At 41.7% G+C, this 19,442-nt stretch overlaps 1 protein-coding gene across 1 annotated transcript in view; it reads left to right on the top strand.

Moving 5' to 3' along the window:
- Positions 1-18,395, top strand: part of LOC115153048 (DNA nucleotidylexotransferase) — a 138,519-nt gene extending 120,124 nt beyond the window's left edge. Inside the window, exon 11 of the mRNA XM_029698078.1 lies at positions 18,300-18,395. Coding sequence (XP_029553938.1) covers positions 18,300-18,386 — 87 coding nt within the window. The 3' untranslated portion in view covers positions 18,387-18,395. The remainder of the gene's footprint in view (positions 1-18,299) is intronic.
- The last annotated feature ends 1,047 nt before the right edge of the window (positions 18,396-19,442 follow it).

The following is a 19,442-nucleotide window of genomic DNA, read 5'->3' on the forward strand; positions in this document are numbered from 1 at the left end:
GACATGACAAAATAACTAATATTGAATTGTGTTTGATAGTCAACACAACCGAATATCAACATTTAAAGGGTATCTATTGCTTGGACAGTTTCATCTGAGCCACTGGCTTAATCCTATTCTTGAACTTTTATTTGATATTTTCGTTGGAGACGTGAATCCAATATAAAATTTGATAACTTGTTTTTAATAGGCTATTTACGTTATTGCAAAAGTGATATTGCGTTTTCAAATCAAATCAAATTGTATTTGTCACATCCACCGAATACAGGTGTAGACTTTTACAGTGAAATGGTTACTTACAAGCCCTTAACCAACAATAGAGTTTTAAGAAAAATAAGAGTTAAGAAAAATATTTACTAGATAAACTAAACTAAGAAAGAAAAGAGCAACAACAAATAACAATAACGAGTCTATATACAGGGGGCACCAGAACCGAGTCAATGTGCGGGGGTACAGGTTATTCGAGATAATTGAGGTAATATGTACATGTAGGTAGGGGTAAAGTGACTATACATAGATGATAAACAGCAAGTAGCAGCAGCGTAATTTTTGTTTTTGATTAGACAACACTGCCAGATCTATGACCTCCATATAGGCTGTCTCCTCGTAGTCGGTGATTAAGCCTAGCCACCATAGACAGCAAACTTAATGATGATGTTGGAGTCATGCTTGGCCACGCAGTCATGGTTAAATTGGGAGTACAGGAGGGGACTAAGCATGCACCCCTGAGGGGCCCCCATGTTGAGGATCAACGTGGCAGATGTGTTGTTGCCTACCCTTAACACCTGGGAGCAGCCCATCAGGAAGTCCAGGATCCAGTTTCAGAGGGAGATGTTTAATCCCAGGGTTCCTTAGCTTAGTAATGAGCTTTGAGGCCACTATGGTGTTGAACTCTGAGCTGTAGTCAATGAACAGCGTTCCTTTTGTCCAGGTGGGAAAGGGCAGTGGTGAGTGTAATCGAGATGGCGTCATCTGTGGATCTGTTGGGGCGGTATGCAAATTGGAGTGGGTCAAGTGTTTCTGGGATGATGGTGTTGTGAGCCATGACCAGCTTTTTGAAAGCCCTTCATGGCTACAGACATGAGTGCTACGGGTCGGTAATCATTTAGGCAGGTTACCTTGGTGTTCTTGGGCACAGGGACTATGTTGGTCTGTGGAAACATGTAGATATTACAGTCTCGGCCAGGGACAAGTTGAAAATGTGAGTGAAGACACTTGCCAGTTGGTCAGCGCATGCTCGGAGTACACATCCTGGATATCCGTCTAGCCCTGAGGCCTTATGAATGTTGACCTGTTTAAAGGTCTTACTCACATTGGCTACGGAGAGCATGATCACACAGTCGTCCAGAACAGCTGGTGCTCTCATGCATTTTTCAGTGTTGCTTGCCTCGAAGCGAGCATAAAAGTCATTTAGCTCATCTGGTAGGCTTGTGTCTCTGTGCAGCTCGCGGCTGGGCTTCCATTTGTAGTCTGTAATAGTTTGCAAGCTCTGCCACATCCATCGAGCTTTGGAGCCGGTGTAGTACGATTCAATCTTAGTCCTGTATCGAAGCTTTGCCTGTTTGATGGTTCGTCTGAGGGCATAGCGGGATTTCTTATAAGCGTCCGGATTAGTGTCCCGCTCCTTGAAAGCGGCAGCTCTATCCTTTAGCTCAGTGCGGATGTTGCCTGTAATCCATGGCTTCTGGTTGGGGTAAGTACGTACAGTCATTAGAGACAACGTCATTGATGCACTTATTGATGAAGCCGGTGACTGATGTAGTATACTCCTCAATGCCATCGGATTTGTCCTGGAACATATTCCAGTCTGTGCTAGCAAAACAGTCCTGTAGCTTAGCATCTGCGTCATCTGACCACTTCCGTATTGATTGAGTCACTGGTACTTCCTAATTAGAATTGACAAATGGAGGGCAAATCATTTTGTGCCAATGATTTAGTCTGGCTTTAATTCCAATTTGTCTACAAATGTATAATTGATATGTTGGATTCACATCTCCATCTCAACCAATAATTAAAGTTAACTTCACTAGGGTAGGAGGCAGCATTCGGAATTTTGGATGAAAAGCTTTGTGGGTTCGATTCCCACGGGGGAACCAGTACGGGGGAAAAAAATGTATGAAATGTATGCATTCACTACTGTAAGTCGCTCTGGATAAGAGCGTCTGCTAAATGACTAAAATGTAAAATGTAAATGTTTCAGGCTTTAACTCTGAAAAATGAGAGAGATACAGCACTTTCAATGAGAGGACAGTGGAAATTTCCGGACATGAAGCATGCGCTTTCTTGTTTCTCCTTTTCTATTGACGAAGCTTTTGTCCGGTTGAAATATTATTGATTATTTATGACAAAAACAACCTGAGGGTTGATTTTAAACATTGTTTGACATGTTTCTACGAACTTTTCTTTTTTGACTTTTCGTCTGGATGTTGAGAGCGCGCGTTGTGCCTTTGGATTACTGAACTAAACGCACCAACAAAACTGAGGCTTTTGGACATAAAGAGGGACATTATCGAACAAGACGAACATTTATTGTGTAACATGGAGTCCTGGGAGTGCCACCAGATGAAGATCATCAAGGTTAGTGATTCATTTAATCGCTATTTCTGACTTTTTTGAGTCCTCTCCTTGGCTGGAAAATGTCTGTATGGTTTCTTGTGGCTAGGCGCTGTCCTAACATAATCGCATGGTGTGCCTTTGCCGTAAAGCCTTTTTGAAATCGGACACTGAGGCTGGATTAACAAGAAGTTTATCTTTAAAATGGTGTATAATACTTGTATGTTTGAGGAATTTTAATTATGGGATTTCTGTTTGAATTTGGCGCCCTGCAATTTCACTGGCTGTTGTCGAGGTGGGACGCTAGCGTCCCAATGATACCAGAGAGGTTAAAGAATAGGAATAAGTCAAATCAAAAAATGTTTAAAGTGCATTTAAAGTTTTATTTGATTTGGTCTTATTATTTAACTTTTACCAAGACTCTGGGCTACCGAAAACAACCTGGCAAAGTCTTCCATGAGGGCGAACAAAGGCCACAAAACAATGAGAATTGGTTCCTCGATCTGTCACATTTTCTTCACTACCAGAGGAGGCAGGTGGTAAATTAAGCTCTTGCCGACCCAGCCGGTAGAAAAGCCAAAACATCTTCTCCCCTGAGAAAAGCCTTCAATGCAGTTGTTTTCAGTCCTTTCAATTAAGTTATGCTCTCCTGTTCTGATATAACTTCTGCTACAGCAGCATCAACACCAACTACCTCAAGATCAGCCATACGGTGGAGGGAAGGGAGGGACTCAAATAGTTTGAATCTGGTCATGGCCAGAACCTATCCGCAGCTGTGCAACCAGTTTTATAATTGGAATGTTACACAAAACGTGCTTTAGGACCATGCGGACGCCTCCGAGCGGTTGCTTAGGCTGTTTGGATTGTTTAATCAACTATATAAAAAAATATATGTTATGTCCCCCCAACTTCTAAAACCAAAGTTGTGCCCCTGTGTATCCATGTAGCGAAACAGAATGTAAGCTCGCAAGAGTTCGTACGAGGCTAGCGTTTCTGAGGGAAGCAATGAAACTGAGTTTGAGATATGGATGGAGAGATCAAGAAACCTTGTGAGAGAAAAGGGAGAACAGAGACATACAGACCGAGACAGAGGGAGAGACAGATAGGGGGAGAAACACACATTAGAACATTCCCCCCACCAGGGTGAACAATACCACACTGAAAGTTCCTCTCACATCCCCTTTCTTTGCCACCCCTCTCACCATCGCCCCTTCATTTCCTCACCTTTCCCCCCTCCTTCCCATCCTCCCACACAAGGCCCATTATCACTATCCTGGGAGAGAAAAGGAGTGGTATTTATAGATCCTATTCCTTGCAGATGTTTTTGTGTCGAAAATGAAATTCAATCTCAAGCTATTATCCCTGAATACACAACTATTGTTGCAATCTATAATTATGGAATTATAAAAAGAAGAAAAATTGTTCTGAACTCAGAAGAGAATATGAGGGGGAGGATGAGAGAGATGGGGGGAGTGGGGTGTCGTCAATCGGGCTAACTCTAGAGACGGATCCTGCTGCATTATTGATGACAGTCAATGGCAGAGGTTTTCACTCCGGCTCCGATGTTGGGTCTGTCTGCCTGTCATGTAACATTAATTGACATGGCCCTTGGGGTGGGTGGCACCCATCCATCCAATTTCAGTTTGGACCATGAGTAATTCACGGGACACTCCACTGAACATACATTGAAATGTCCTGCATCAGATGGAACGTCCTGCTTTTGTGTGCAGTACAGTAACCATGACATGATCTATGTGTTATGTTACTAAAGTGAAAAGCTAGAGTCAGACATGTGAAGTTTCACATGTACATTTGTCATGTTTATCGTTATTTTTGACCACTTCCAGATGCATCTGGTCTCCCATCCAGTGGCATACCAGGTCCAACCCTGCTTAACTTCTCAACCCAGCAGTGTGATGCAGGGTGCTATGTTGCTGGAAAAATGTGCCAAAACATGCAACTGGAAAAAAGGCAGTGAAAGCAAAGGCCAATGTGACATAACCAAAGATGGGTCAAATTGCAGGAAAGAGGGAGGCATTTTAATTAATTGCATTACGATAAAACAATATTTACTGAACCTTTTTGCATCCATTTACAATTAATTTGTTCTCTCATTTCAAAATGATTTCCTTGTAATATTTTATTTCGCTATGAATACTTTTGGGTTTATGTTTTGCTTTCAATATCATTGTTTTTGTATGCAAAACTAATAATTTGGTTCTCGACTTCAGGAGTTTTGCTTGATATTAATGGCACAAAAGAAACTCAATCACTAGAGGATTGCAACATATAATAACACTATATAATATTTGCACCATATAATATTACTCTATTAAAGGTGTTTAAAGCGGCAGTCCTAATTGAAACACTGATATTCTGTTTTCCCAGCCAGAGTATCTGTAAAAAGCTGAGGGATGGGGCTGGAGAAATGCCACTCAGACTATGCTATGGATGCAAGGACGAACCATCTATGATATAAAAATGATAGTTTTAACCATGTTTTTAGGCTATAAAGTGTTTTACATTTACTTTGTGTACAAACATTGGAGTAAATGTGGAGTTTTCTTACATGTGAAACTGCTAATTTGATGTTCACTGTCACATGTGAAATTGCAAGTTCACATTTGAGTAACAATCACATGAACGTTTTTCATTTATGAACCTGCAAATTAGGTTTTTACATGTGACTGTTTTTCACATGTGAACTTCTAATTCCACATGTGAAAGTGAGATTTTCACGGGAAGTTTTCTTTCATGGGAAACAGCTAGGCTTGGGCGGTATGCAGACTGTTATACCTTCATTCCGAACTTGTGCCATCCCGGGATCTTCGGTAATACTGGCAGTAAACACAAGGGGAAACATTTTCCAATCCCACAGAGCCTCTGTAATTCGAAGGTTACATGTAAAGTACAAGTACATGTAAAATCCTATAGTGAATGCTAACCTTTTATACAGTTTTTGACTTTTAAATATTTTTTATGAATTTTTATCTTATTAACACTTTGTTCTAGCTAGCTATTTGTGTCAAGTAAACACAATGATATAGTCACACATTTAAACTTACATGCACACCTTGTTCCCTTTCTGTCCACTAATTTTGAAGGACAGAAAATGAGTGGACAGAAAAGGAACAAGGTGTGCATGTCAGTTTAAATGTGTGACTATATCATTGTGTTTACTTGCAGGACATATATCCCAGCTCATAAAATTATACAAGTAACAAAACAAGTTTGCTGCACACACAAAACAAATATATGACAGCAAGGCACTTGATCCAGGAAGCGATTCTCTGCTGTTACCAAGAGAAGCTTGATTTTGCAAGAAGCTAACCACTTAGCTTATAACTAGCTACTAAATTAGCAAACCAAATTCATAACTGCAGAGCATTTAGCACATTTTAGACAATTAACTTAATAGTTATAAGATATCTAGCTGACAAACATTTAGTTGTGAATTCCATAGTGTAACTAGATCACCTGGCACGTGCTGCACAACCATACGTGATTCACAAGGCTTGTCGTTCACTTGTCATTGTGTGCTTGTAAACAAATACCATGTGGCTGAAGACTACCGGCAAGCTTCACAATGAAGTATAATGTGACAGGTGAAATGAAGAATGCGATCTGCGTTATCGCCTAACATGTTGCACAAGTTGACAGCCGGTATTTACTTAAAAGTAGCTACAAATATTCAAATGTATTAAACTTTAAAGAAATAGTTTCAACGGTATTGAAAAACCATCCCATGACTACTTCCAAATATCCCAGTATATGGTATACATGGAATACCGTCCAAGCTTAGAAATGGCAAATGTGATTCTCATATGTGAATTTCTTTCACTTGAAAATGCTATTCCACATGTGAAAGTGAGGTTTACACGTGGAGTTTTTTTTACATGTGAAACGGCAAATGTGATTTTCACATGTGTAACTGCCATTCACGTGAGGTGAAAACATGTTATTCTCCTCGTGAAAAGGTGGTGATGACATGTGAACTAAATTTAATACATATGATATTATGGTTTTACATGTGACATTTAGGTAGGCTCAACATGTGAAAACAGCTATTTCACATGTGAAAATGCGACTTTTACATGTGAAACGGCAAATTTGACTTTTTTTATTATTTCAACAGCAACTTTTCTTATACAATAGAATAAACATTAAAATCAGTTATCCATTTACATTTACATTTACATTACATTTAAGTCATTTAGCAGACGCTCTTATCCAGAGCGACTTACAACTTGGTGCATTCACCTATAATATCCAGTAGAACAACCACTTTACAATAGGGGGGGGGGGGGGTTAGAAGGATTACTTTATCCTATCCCAGGTATTCCTTAAAGAGGTGGGGTTTCAGGTGTCGATTGATACACCTGTGCGTCAATCTAAGTAACATAATTTTTTTTAAATCCCATCAAAACCCGTCTGTTTTTTTTGCATTGGATGAATCTCAATCCACCGCATCCACCTACTGTATGTCACACTTCCGTATCCACATTTACATTTTAGTCATTTAGCAGACGCTCTTATCCAGAGCGACTTACAGTAGTGAATGCATACATTTCATACATTTTTTTCTCCGTACTAGTCCCCCGTGGGAGTCGAACCCACAACCCTGGCGTTGCAAACACCATGCTCTACCAACTGAGCCACACGGTGCGGTGAAAGGTGGCAGAGTTAGGGCGGTGTTTGTCAGACTATAAGACATTCCAAAAATCAGACTTCTCACGTAAACGTCTGTAGCGTCCGAACGGTTTGACCTACAAAACTATGGTGAGCACTCTATGGAAAGAGAAGACTCAAGAACCTGATGGTGGTTTTGTTCTACGTCACCCACAAGTGTCACAGGACTCGTCTGAAGGTAACCGGTATCGGTTTTAAAAAATGAATGAAAGTATGAAGGTCGTTTTTTGCCTACCCAAAAAAGGGTTTAAATGTGTTAAAATAAAATTATGATAATATTTCCTGAGCTTTCTTATATCTCCTAGATATAGGACAGACACTTTACAAACCTTGTTTCTTATTATACATTTTTTGACTGCCTTTTTTGCCATTTATGAATGTGCTATTCAATGCATTTCTCTGGGCTATATTAGTAAAGTCCAAATTAAATATTTTATCAAATAATTGTTTTATATATATTTTTTTATACCTAAAGGGGTCCTAAAATTCTAATCAAATAGTTAAATGATACCCCCCATCCACCACAGCTTATACTTTTAAGAATGAACAAAGCTCATGTTTTGCAGATACTTTTTTAATTGAGCAGAACCTTCATTCTGCTGATGCAGCAGCATCGGATCACATTGTCTGGATGCAGAAAGAATTAAATTGGTCATGCAAAACCAGCCCCTTTAGAACAAACCAATTCATTATTTACAGGCTTCAGTAGACCAGTGAAACGTAATTTGTTGTAATCATTAATGGAGCATTCTGTTGGGGTCCTTACAAGAGAGAGCCGGGAAAAACACCCAGGGCTCTATTTTAACAAACCTTATTCAATGGTGAGTCTAAGCGCTGGCAGTAGCACTATAGATCCGTGGGTGTATGAGAAATATTTTTCGTTATTTTCACAGCTATTATTATGAGCGCAATAGCTGGCGGTGGTGCGAAAGGGCTGGGTTTGATGAATAAACAAGTTGTAAGTGTGACGAGGGCTTGGCCACTCACTGGCAATCAAGGTGCAATCAAGTTCTGTATGTTATTGACAGTCTTTGCATTGTCATCAACTCCAATTTCGGCAGGGGTAACGGCATATTATCCTCCTAGTCCATTATTGTTACAGACTTTGGTTTTTCCATTTATATTTCAAGGTTGGACGTTAGCACATGTTTGTCATCTCGTTAGTGCGTAGGTGTTTCACCTCTGCTGACCTAGGTGATATTTAAGAGTGGCTGGCCCAGTGCTCCAGTTGTCTTGAGAGATGTAGAGGGTTAACTCCTTTAGTTGTCTCTCCCTATTTGATTTATTGAAAAAAATACCTTTATCTGATCTTCCCTGTTTTCATTTTGCTCCACTTTTTGGTGTGCTTCCTGTCTTTAAGTTTGGTGTGGGTTTTATTTTTGTTTGCCTGTTTTTCAGCTTTGGTGCACCAGTACTGACCTCACCTTCTGGATGATAGCGGGGTGAACAGGCAGTGGCTCAGGTGGTTGTTGTCCTTGATGATCTTTTTGGCCTTCCTGTGACATCGGGTGGTGTAGGTGTCCTTCCTGGAGGGCAGGTAGTTTGCCCCCGGTGATGCGTTGTGCAGACCTCACTACCCTCTGGAGAGCCTTACGGTTGTGTGTGGAGCAGTTGCCGTACCAGGCGGTGATACAGCCCGACAGGATGCTCTCGATTGTGCATCTGTAAAAGTTTGAGTGTTTTTGGTGACAAGCCAAATTTCTTCAGCCTCCTGAGGTTGAAGAGGCGCTGCTGTGCCTTCTTCACCACGCTGTCTATGTGGGTGGACCATTTCAGTTTGTCCGTGATGTGTACGCCGAGGAAATTAAAACTTTCCACCTTCTCCACTACTGTCCCGTCGATGTGGATAGGGGGCTGCTCCCTCTGCTGTTTCCTGAAGTCCACGATCATCTCCTTTGTTTTGTTGACATTGAGTGTGAGGTTATTTTCCTGACACCACACTCCGAGGGCCCTCACCTCCTCCCTGTAGGCCGTCTCTCGTCATTGTTGGTAATCAAGCCTACTATTGTTGTGTCGTCTGCAAACTTGATGATTGAGTTGGAGGCGTGCATGGCCACGCAGTAATGGGTGAACAGGGAGTACAGGAGAGGGCTGAGAACGCACCCTTGTGGGGCCCCAGTGTTGAGGATCAGCGGGGTGGAGATGTTGTTTCCTACCCTCACCACCTGGGGGCGGCCCGTCAAGAAGTCCAGGACCCAATTGCACAGGGCGGGGTCGAGACCCAGGGTCTCAAGCTTAATGACGAGTTTGGAGGGTACTATGGTGTTAAATGCTGAGCTGTAGTCGATGAACAGCATTCTTACATAGGTATTGCTTTTGTCCAGATGGGTTAGGGCAGTGTGCAGGGTGATTGCGATTGCATCGTCTGTGGACCTATTGGGGTGGTAAGCAAATTGGAGTGGGTCTAGGGTGTCAGGTAGGGTGGAAGTGATATGGTCCTTGACTAGTCTCTCAAAGCACTTCATGATGACTGAAGTGAGTGCTACGGGGCGATAGTCATTTAGCTCAGTTACCTTAGCTTTCTTGGGAACAGGAACAATGGTGGCCCTCTTGAAGCATGTGGAAACAGCAGACTGGGATAAGGATTGATTGAATATGTCCGTAAACACACCAGCCAGCTGGTCTGCGCATGCTCTGAGGACGAAGCTGGAGATGCCATCTAGGCCGGCAGCCTTCCGAGGGTTAACACGTTTAAATGTTTTACTCACGTTGGCTGCAGTGAAGGAGAGCCCGCAGGTTTTGGTAGCGGGCTGTGTCAGTGGCACTGTATTGTCCTCAAAGCGAGCAATGAAGTTGTTTGGTTTGTCTGGGAGCAAGACATCGCGGTCTGCGACGGGGCTGGTTTTCCTTTTGTAGTCCGTGATTGGCTGTAGACCCTGCCACATACCTCTCGTGTCTGAGCCGTTGAATTGCGACTCTACTTTGTCTCTATATTGACGCGTAGCTTGTTTGATTGCCTTGCGGAGCGAATAGCTACACTGTTTGTTTTCGGTCATGTTTCCGGTCACCTTGCCCTGATTAAAAGCAGTGGTTTGCACTTTCAGTTTTGAGCGAATGCTGCCATCAATCCACAGTTTCTGGTTGGGGAAGGTTTTAATAGACGCTGTCGGTACAACATCACCGATGCACTTGCTAATAAACTCACTCACCAAATCAGAGTATTCATCAATGTTATTGTCCGACGCAATGCGGAACATTTCCCAGTCCACGTGATCGAAGCAATCTTGAAGCGTGGAATCCGATTGGTCAGACCAGCGTTGAACAGACCTGAGCACGGGCGCTTCCTGTTTTAGTTTCTGTCTATAAACTGGGAGCAACAAAATGGAGTCGTGGCCAGATTTTCCGAAGGGAGGGCGGGTGTCACAGGGGTCGTTGAAAGGGGACCAAGGCCCAGCGTGTAAAGTGCTCATATTTATTTTATTTATGATGACACTTCAACAAAATAACAAAACGACAGCCAACAGTTCCGTCAGGTACGTATACAAAACGGAAAACAACTACCCACAAACCCCAAAGGAAAACAGGCTGCCTAAGTATGGCTTCCAATCAGAAACAATGAAAGACACCTGCCTCTGATTGGAAACCATACCTGGCCAAAACCTGGAAAACAAAACATAGAAATAGAATACTAGAAAAACCCCACATATAAACAGAAAACCCAAAACCACCCAACACAACCACCTGTCACGCCCTGACCACTCTACTATGGCAAATGACCTCTTACAAGGGTCAGGACGTGACAGCGGGGGAGGGCTTTATATGCGTTGCGGAACTTAGAATAACAATGATCCAGGGTTTTGCCAGCCCTGGTCGCGCATTCGATATGCTGATCAAATTTAGGGGGCCTCAAAAGAAAGTGCATGGTTATTGATTGCCTTGGTTCAAATTATTCACGTCTGGATTAGAGATTGAGTGGGTCGAAAGGGAATTAGAGGAATTGTTTTAAACTTCTCTACTTTGCTAAGTAAAGTTTTATGGTTAAAACATTTCTTGGGATGTATAGGCTGTGTTTGTTCTGACAATTAGGTTACCTATTTGAAAACAATGGCAGCCTACCTGTGTTCATTTCGATCATAGGCATTACAGCCTAGGCTACGGCTGGAAAACTCAAGGATTGAGGTAACTCCGATTACAATGGCTTTTCATCACAATTACGCTGGCGAACACTACACTGTCTTTGTGAATTAACGGTCGCTACTCTCGCATACCCAAAATTCACATCGTTGACGGATGTCCCTCCGTGTGATTTGGGCTTATGTTAGTTGTATGACAGTGATGTGTTATGTAGGCCTTATGAACGATTGAAGGAAAGTGTTAGAGGAGATAGAGAATTCTGCTTAATAGACAATGAGATATAGTGAGGTCATATTACACTGGCTTAATGACCTTGTCTTCCTTTGCTTGTTACATTTGGACACTCTAATCAACAATTATGTATTTTTTACTCATGTTTATGCGGCAAAACCCTGGCGGCCAAATAAACTCATTTTCTGTGTATGATTAAACGGTTGATTATCTGGCACTGTTTCCCCTTACTGCCCAGTTTATTTGGCTGATTAGCAGGCTGAGAGAGTTAGGCAATGTAAACCACATTCAGCTCAATAGCCTTTTTTATGGTTCAGAGTGGTTCATGATGCTAACAGTAATTGCTGGGTTGATTAGTGAGGTGTCTGAATCATCTCCTTTCTCTCCCTGGTTCTATTCTGCTGTCCCAGTGTGCCTGGAGAAGGCTAGGTGTGTGTGTGTGTGTGTGTGAGAGAGCGTGTGCGTGTGTGTGCTGATCGTGGGTGGATCGTTTCAGTAGGACAGCAGAGGTACTAATCGACTCCCACTTTTCCGCCACTGTCAGCCCTTTCCTGTGAGCTGCAATAAAGATAGATTAACTTAGAGACAATCAAAATATTTTTCGATTCATCACTCTCTTGGCAGTAACATGTTTCCAGGTGGTGACAGTAAGGAGAAAAATATCTAAACAAAGAGAGGGAGGAAGGCTGTGGCCCACGCTGGTATGCCTTATGTAATAGTCCTGATGTGGTTTGATATCTATGGATTTCTAATGGAGAGACCCACAGGACTAGTACACTATGGATACGGAGAAATATGATACAGTAGACTATAGGTGGATGTATATGTTTCTCTCTTACAGAAACAATGTGTTCTTTAGTCCTGGGGGATTTTTCAGTGTCAAAGAGATGGACATAAATGTAAATGGGTGATTTTCAAAGGTGACTATGTCAAAATACTTATTTTCCTTTGAATAATTTAAATTCATTGCTTGCTGTCCATCAGAGGAAAACAAACGCAACAGTCCTGAATTGTCATGTCCTTCAGACATACTGCCAGTGTATTATAGATTATGAATATCAACACTGAATACAATTTAAAGAAAGTACTCTCTGACACCTGTTGTGTGTGTTTGTAGTGTTTGTGTAACATCTGTATTTACATGTTCCTATGAGTTGTTCATTTAGTGTGGATTTGCATATTATTCAACTGTTTGCATATCACTGTGTCTGAGGACCCACAAGCCAGCAAGTCTGTTCGTGTGTGTGTGTGTGTGTTTTTTTTTTTTGGTTTTACTATCCTTGCGGTGACTCACAAGCATAGTAAAACAAGGAAAATTCGGACATTTCCCCACACAGAAAAATACTACTTTAGGATTAGGGTTAGGAGTTAGGTAAAATAGGTTTTTGAATGGGAATCAATTGTTTGGTCCCCATAAATATGATAAAACAAATGTTTGAATTTGTGGGTGTGCATTCATTTGTGTGTTTGTGTGGATGTGCATGGCTCTTCGAGTGGCAGCCAATCATTTCCATCAGGCCCATCCATCAGCCCGTGTGTCATGGCATGGAGGCAATGACAGAGGACAGATGTTAATAAGAGGGCCTGATGTCTGTGTTCACATCCATGAGTGCTGTAATTATGCAGCGGGAAGAGGAAATACACAGCTGATTAGCCGGTCACCAAGGCAAGGACATTGACATGCAGTAACTAACACTCCAGATCCTTTGGCCTGAGCTGGTATTGCTGCACTTACTTTGTCAGAAATGGAGTGCTAACCATAGTTCTGTCTGAATAAAGTTGTACTTATTGTAATACATGGTAAGTAGGCTTATATTTGGATGGCATATGCTCCTTACGGAGTAAAAGGGTTTAAGTCAAGTAAGGCAAGGCTCAGAAGAGCAACAGCATGTTCTTGGTCAAAGCTTTCAGAGAGTTTGCTGTTGTCAAAACAAATCAATTCAAATAGCGAGGCTATATACAGGGCGTACCGCTAAGTCGAGGAAATCTAACCAGTGCCCCCGCTATTGGGGCACAAATAACTGACAAGTTAATATAGACATAACTTGTCAGTAAGTTATGAAAAAATTGGAGGGATTGGACAGAGTTCACATTTCCTTTGTTAGTTGGACGTTGCGCCTTTTGAACAGTAAGCATGCATCTTGTTAGGGATGCCTGAACATGATGCTCTACGAACTATATCACCTTCAGATCTGACTGTCCAAAGTCCTTATATGTGATTACTTCACCAGTTCCCCAATCACTGTGTGGATGTTGTCTTATTTACTTCCTGAGAGGAAAAAAGTCTCTGGTGGTCTGCTCTGGTACTAGGAAGATGTTGGGAAGAATATAGCAAATTGCACCTCTGTGGAAAGATTTTAATCTGCTGTAACCATGGGGGTATTTTCTCTAGAGTTTAATGTATGTGAAAGTTAGTGAGGGTGACCTGCAGAGAACCAATCATCCACTTAGCTGGTGGAGAGACTTAAAGTGTGGTGTGTGTGTGTGTGTGTGTGTGTGTGTGTGTGTGTGTGTGTGTGTGTGCCCCTGTCAGACATGCGGGCATGACTGCGTTTAATGAGTGTCAGGTCATAATCAAATTTAGATGATCAAGATTTAAACCTTGACTGTTTGTTTGTGATATTGATTTTATCAACAGAGACAGAAGTAAAATGAAGACTGAGGGAGTGATATTTACACAGATTGGACCTGGGCTGGACTGACTTCTTTTACCCAGCATGCACTCAGGGCCTGTAATGTCCCCCTTGTTATTTACATTGTAAATAACGGGCTAGAATGGCAGGATACATGCCTAGAAGTACTTTTCCCTCTCTCCTACCAGTTATGATTGTTTATCATCTGCCATTAGCTGGCAGAGGGGCCCAACACATACCTGTTTTCCCTCTCTTCTAATTTCTGTGTGTCAGGTCTAGCTTAGCACTTCAAGGATTACAGCTTTTCACCGGGAATCTCACACTCACAAGGCTCGCCACCCCAATGTAGCTATATAGACATAACTTGTCATATGATGCTTGTGTACGCCAAACCATTAAAATCCCTTCCATGATTTGTCAGTGAAAATGATTGTCTCTTCAAGAGTGGCGTAACTTAGAGCAAGGTCAGAGTTTTTATGACTGTGAGGAGGACGCAGACAGCTGGATATAAATATGGGTGCTCACACTATGGTCAGTGTTGGCACATTTACTGTGCCATAAGATTGATAGTCTCCATTCTACTTTATGAGTTAATGTACATATTGATAGGTTTGATTTTCAGCAAATCATAGCAACTGTGCACACTTGGTTCTAGGGGTGCTGTTGTGAGTCAGAAGGGAAGAGGGCAACTGACTTTGTTGACCCATGGATACAGTGCCTTGCAAAAGTATTCATCCCCCTTGGCGTTTTTCCTATTTTGTTGCATTACAACCTGTAATTTAAATATATTTTTATTTGGATTTCATGTAATGGACATACACAAAATAGCCCAAATTGGTGAAGTGAAATGAAAAAAATGAAAAATAATTAAAAACGGAAAAGTGGTGCGTGCATATGTATTAATTGGTTAAATAAAGTCCACCTGTGTGCAATCTAAGTGTCACATAATCTCAGTATATCTACACCTGTTCTGAAAGGCTCCAGAGTCTGCAACACCACTCATCAAAGGGCACCACCAAGCAAGCGGCACTATGTAGACCAAGGAGCTCTCCAAACAGGTCAGGGACAAAGTTGTGGAAAAGTACAGATCAGGGTTGGGTTAAAAAAATAATATCAGAAACTTTGAACATCCCAGCGAGCACCATTAAATCCATTATTAAAAAATGGAAAGAATATGGCACCACAACAAACCTGCCAAGAGAGGACTGCCCACCAAAACTCACAGACCAGACAAGGAGGGCATTAATAAGAGAGGCAACAAACAGACCAAAGATAACCCTGAAGGAGCTGCAAAGCTCCATAGCGTAGATTGGAGAATCTATCCATAGGACCACTTTAAGCCGCACACTCCACAGAGCTGGGCTTTAGGGAAGAGTGTCCATTGCTTAACTTGTTATGGATAGGGGGCAGTATTTTCACGGCCGGATAAAAAACGTACCCGATTTAATCTGGTTATTACTCCTACCCAGAAACTAGAATATGCATATAATTAGTAGCTTTGGATAGAAAACACTCCAAAGTTTCGAAAACTGTTTGAATGGTGTCTGTGAGTATAACAGAACTCAAATGGCAGGCAAAACCTGAGAAGATTCTGTACAGGAAGTACCCTGTCTAACCATTTCTTGGCCTTCTTTGTCATCTCTATCCAAAACAAAGAATCTCTGCTGTTACGTGACACTTTCTAAGGCTTCCAGAAGGCTCTCTCAGAAGGCGCCAGAACGTTGAATGATGACTCTGCAGTTACTGGCTGAAAAACAGTAGCGCATTTGGCAAGTGGTCGATCTGAGAACAATGAGACGGGTGCGCGCGTCCACGTGAAGAGTCCATTTTACTTTTTCAGTCTTTGAACGAAAACAACGACTCCCGGTTGGAATATTATCGCTATTTTACGAGAAAAATCGCATAAAAATTGATTTTAAACAGCGTTTGACATGCTTCGAAGTATGGTAATGGAATATTTGTAAAATTTTTGTCACGATACGCGTCCGCGCGTCACCCTTCGTTACCCTTCGGAGAGTGTCTTGAACGCACGAACAAACGCCGCTATTTGGATATAACTATGGATTATTTGGAACCAAACCAACATTTGTTGTTGAAGTAGAAGTCCTGGGAGTGCATTCTGACGAAGAACAGCAAAGGTAATCCAATTTTTCTTATAGTAAATCTGAGTTTGATGAGTACCAAACTTGGTGGGTGTCAAATTAGCTAGCCCGTGATGGCGAGCTATCTACTCAGAATATCGCAAAATGTGCTTTCACCGGAAAGATATTTTAAAATCGGACACCGCGATTGCGGTTCTGTATCTATAATTGTTATGTTTTTTGTGAACGTTTATCGTGAGTAATTTAGTAAATTCACCGGAAGTGTTCGGTGGGAATGCTAGTTCTGAACATCACATGCTAATGTAAAAAGCTGGTTTTTGATATAAATATGTACTTGATTGAACAAAACATGCATGTATTGTATAACATAATGTCCTAGGAGTGTCATCTGATGAAGATCATCAAAGGTTAGTGCTGCATTTAGCTGTGGTTTTGGTTTTTGTGACATTATATGCTAGCTTGAAAAATGGGTGTCTTATTATTTCTGGCTGGGTACTCTGCTGACATAATCTAATGTTTTGCTTTCGTTGTAAAGCGTTTTTGAAATCGGACAGTGTGGTTAGATAAAGGGGAGTCTTGTCTTTAAAATGGTGTAAAATAGTCATATGTTTGAAAAATGGAAGTTTTCGGATTTTCGAGGAGTTTGTATTTCGCGCCACGCCCTATCATTGGATATTGGAGTGGTGTTCCGCTAGCGGAACGTCCCAGGACTTCTACTTTAACCACAAATGTTGTTTTGGTTCAAAATAATCCATAGTTATGTTCAAATATCCTCTGTTTTGTCTGTGCGTTCAGGTCCCTATCCGAACGGTGACGCGCGGACCCATGTTGTGACAATTTTTTTTTAAATATTCCATTACCGTACTTCGAAGCATGTCAAAAGCTGTTTAAAATCAATTTTTATGCGATTTTTCTCATAAAATAGCGATAATATTCCGACCGGGAGACGTTGTTTTCGTTCAAAGACTGAAAGAAGAAAATGGTGTCTTCACGTGCACACACGCACCGTGTCATTGTTCTCAGATCGACCACTATCTAAATGCGCTACTGTTTTTCAGCCAGGGACTGCAGAGTCATCATTCCCCGTTCTGGCGCCTTCTGAGAGCCTATGGGAGCCTTAGGAAATGTCACGTTACAGCAGAGATCCTCTGTTTTCGATAAAGAGGCTATGGAAGGCCAAGAAATGGTCAGAGAGGGCACTTCCTGTATAGAATCTTCTCAGGTTTTGGCCTGCCATATGAGTTCTGTTATACTCACAGACACCATTCAAACAGTTTTAGAAACTTTATGGTGTTTTCCATCGAAATCAAGCAATTATATGCATATTCCAGTTTCTGGGCAGGAGTAATAACCAGATTAAATCGGTTACGTTTTTTATCCGGACGTGAAAATACTGCCCCCTACCCAAGAGAGGTTAAAGATTGCTGTACACCAGCAGAACCCATCCAACTTGAAGGAGCTGGAGCAGTTTTGCCTTGAAGAATGGGCAAAAATCCAAGTGGTTAGATGTGCCAAGCTTATAGAGACATACCCCAAGAGACTTGCAGCTGTAATTGCTGCAAAAGGTGTCTCTACAAAGTATTGACTTTGGGGGTGTGAATAGTTATGCACACTCAAGTTTTCAGTTTTTTTGTCTTATTTCTTGTTTGTTTCACAATAAAAAATATTTTGTATCTTCAAAGTGGTAGGCATGTTGTGTAAATCAAATGATACAAACCCCCCAAAAATCTATTTTAATTCCAGGTTGTAAGGCAGCAAAATAGGAAAAATGCCAAGGGGGTGAATACTTTCGCAAGCCGCTGTATAGTGATGTTATCTTTGTGTTCATCTGAGACTAACATGCGTGACCTCTGATCTGCTCATACTTGGGCTTGTATGGTTTGCAACTTGAGATGTTTCAGTGCGTGTGTGGCATCTTGCCGTCAAGCCATGTCAACTCTCACAGTCTCGAACATATCTCTTATGTCTACCATATTTCTGAATCCAACCATCAATTTTGTCTTTGTTCTTTCTCCAGCAACTATTTCTACCGGTGACTACTGAGGAGGACATCTTTGCCCATCTGGGTTTGGAGTATGTGGAGCCTTGGCAGAGAAATGCATAAGCATCTTCCTCTTACAGACACCCATACAATACCACCTTTATAGAAACAGTACATTAGGGCTTCCCAAACATTTTAATTCTCAGCCTGCCTTCCATCATTGGGAAACACATTTTGCCATGGGGTGGATAAATATTTTGCCGTTTTAAAGCTCATTTCCTGCAGTTCTACAGATTTTGGCATGTCTTATTTGTGTTTATGTAATATCTGAGTGAGTTAAACATTACAACAAAATCAATGAGCTAAAAACCTAGCTAAAAACGTTAGCTGACATGGGCTAGTTGACCTGGACATTTCTGACAAGTTATAAATAGCTATCTAATCACTGACATGACAAAAGGAAAAACTGCTGATGCACTACGCAATTTAGAAATTGCAGCTTTCAGGAGTAAGTTGAAAGCACGACTGAGTTCCTTAAAAAAAAAATATTTTGGGGAACTCCGCGCCATCCCTGGCATCCCCTTGTGCCCCCCACAGTTTGCGAACCACTGCAGTACATAATTCCCATCTGTCTCCCCCCTTGGCTACACACTACTGCAATCTCATTTCAAAGAGCCTAATCTGGGTTGATTATTATACTTGTGTTCTGTTGTCAGACTACATACTGATGTATGATTCATGATTCTATTCTTTCATTGTGCCTGGCTGTTTTCTGTTAGCCTCTTGGCAAATAAAAATTCTGCTCTGTCATTCAAAACCCGTTTTTCTCTGAGCATTCTTATGTGATTGATACATAACTATATAAATCAAATGGCTACGAGGTTAAAAGGGAAAGAGGAGAGGGGCATAAGCGCGGGCGAGAGAGAGAAAGACCCTTGTTGAGTAAAATGGTTGTAATCACCCTCCTCCTGGCAGGACAGCGCTCGACGTGAACCGGAGCCAAGCCTCCTGGGAATGGAGAGGAGGGTAATGAGCTGCAGATAGAGGTGCATTCAGCATCCCCGTTTAGCCTCGGTTAGTGCCTCCACATCCACTAGAGGGCATTTACTGTAGCAACCGCTCGCTACTGCTACAGCCTCCTCCACTCAGTCTGCTGTGTCGCAATGAATCCCTTCCTTA

The sequence above is a fragment of the Salmo trutta genome, chromosome 18 (assembly GCF_901001165.1).
Source record: "Salmo trutta chromosome 18, fSalTru1.1, whole genome shotgun sequence".
Classification (NCBI taxonomy): domain Eukaryota; kingdom Metazoa; phylum Chordata; class Actinopteri; order Salmoniformes; family Salmonidae; genus Salmo; species Salmo trutta.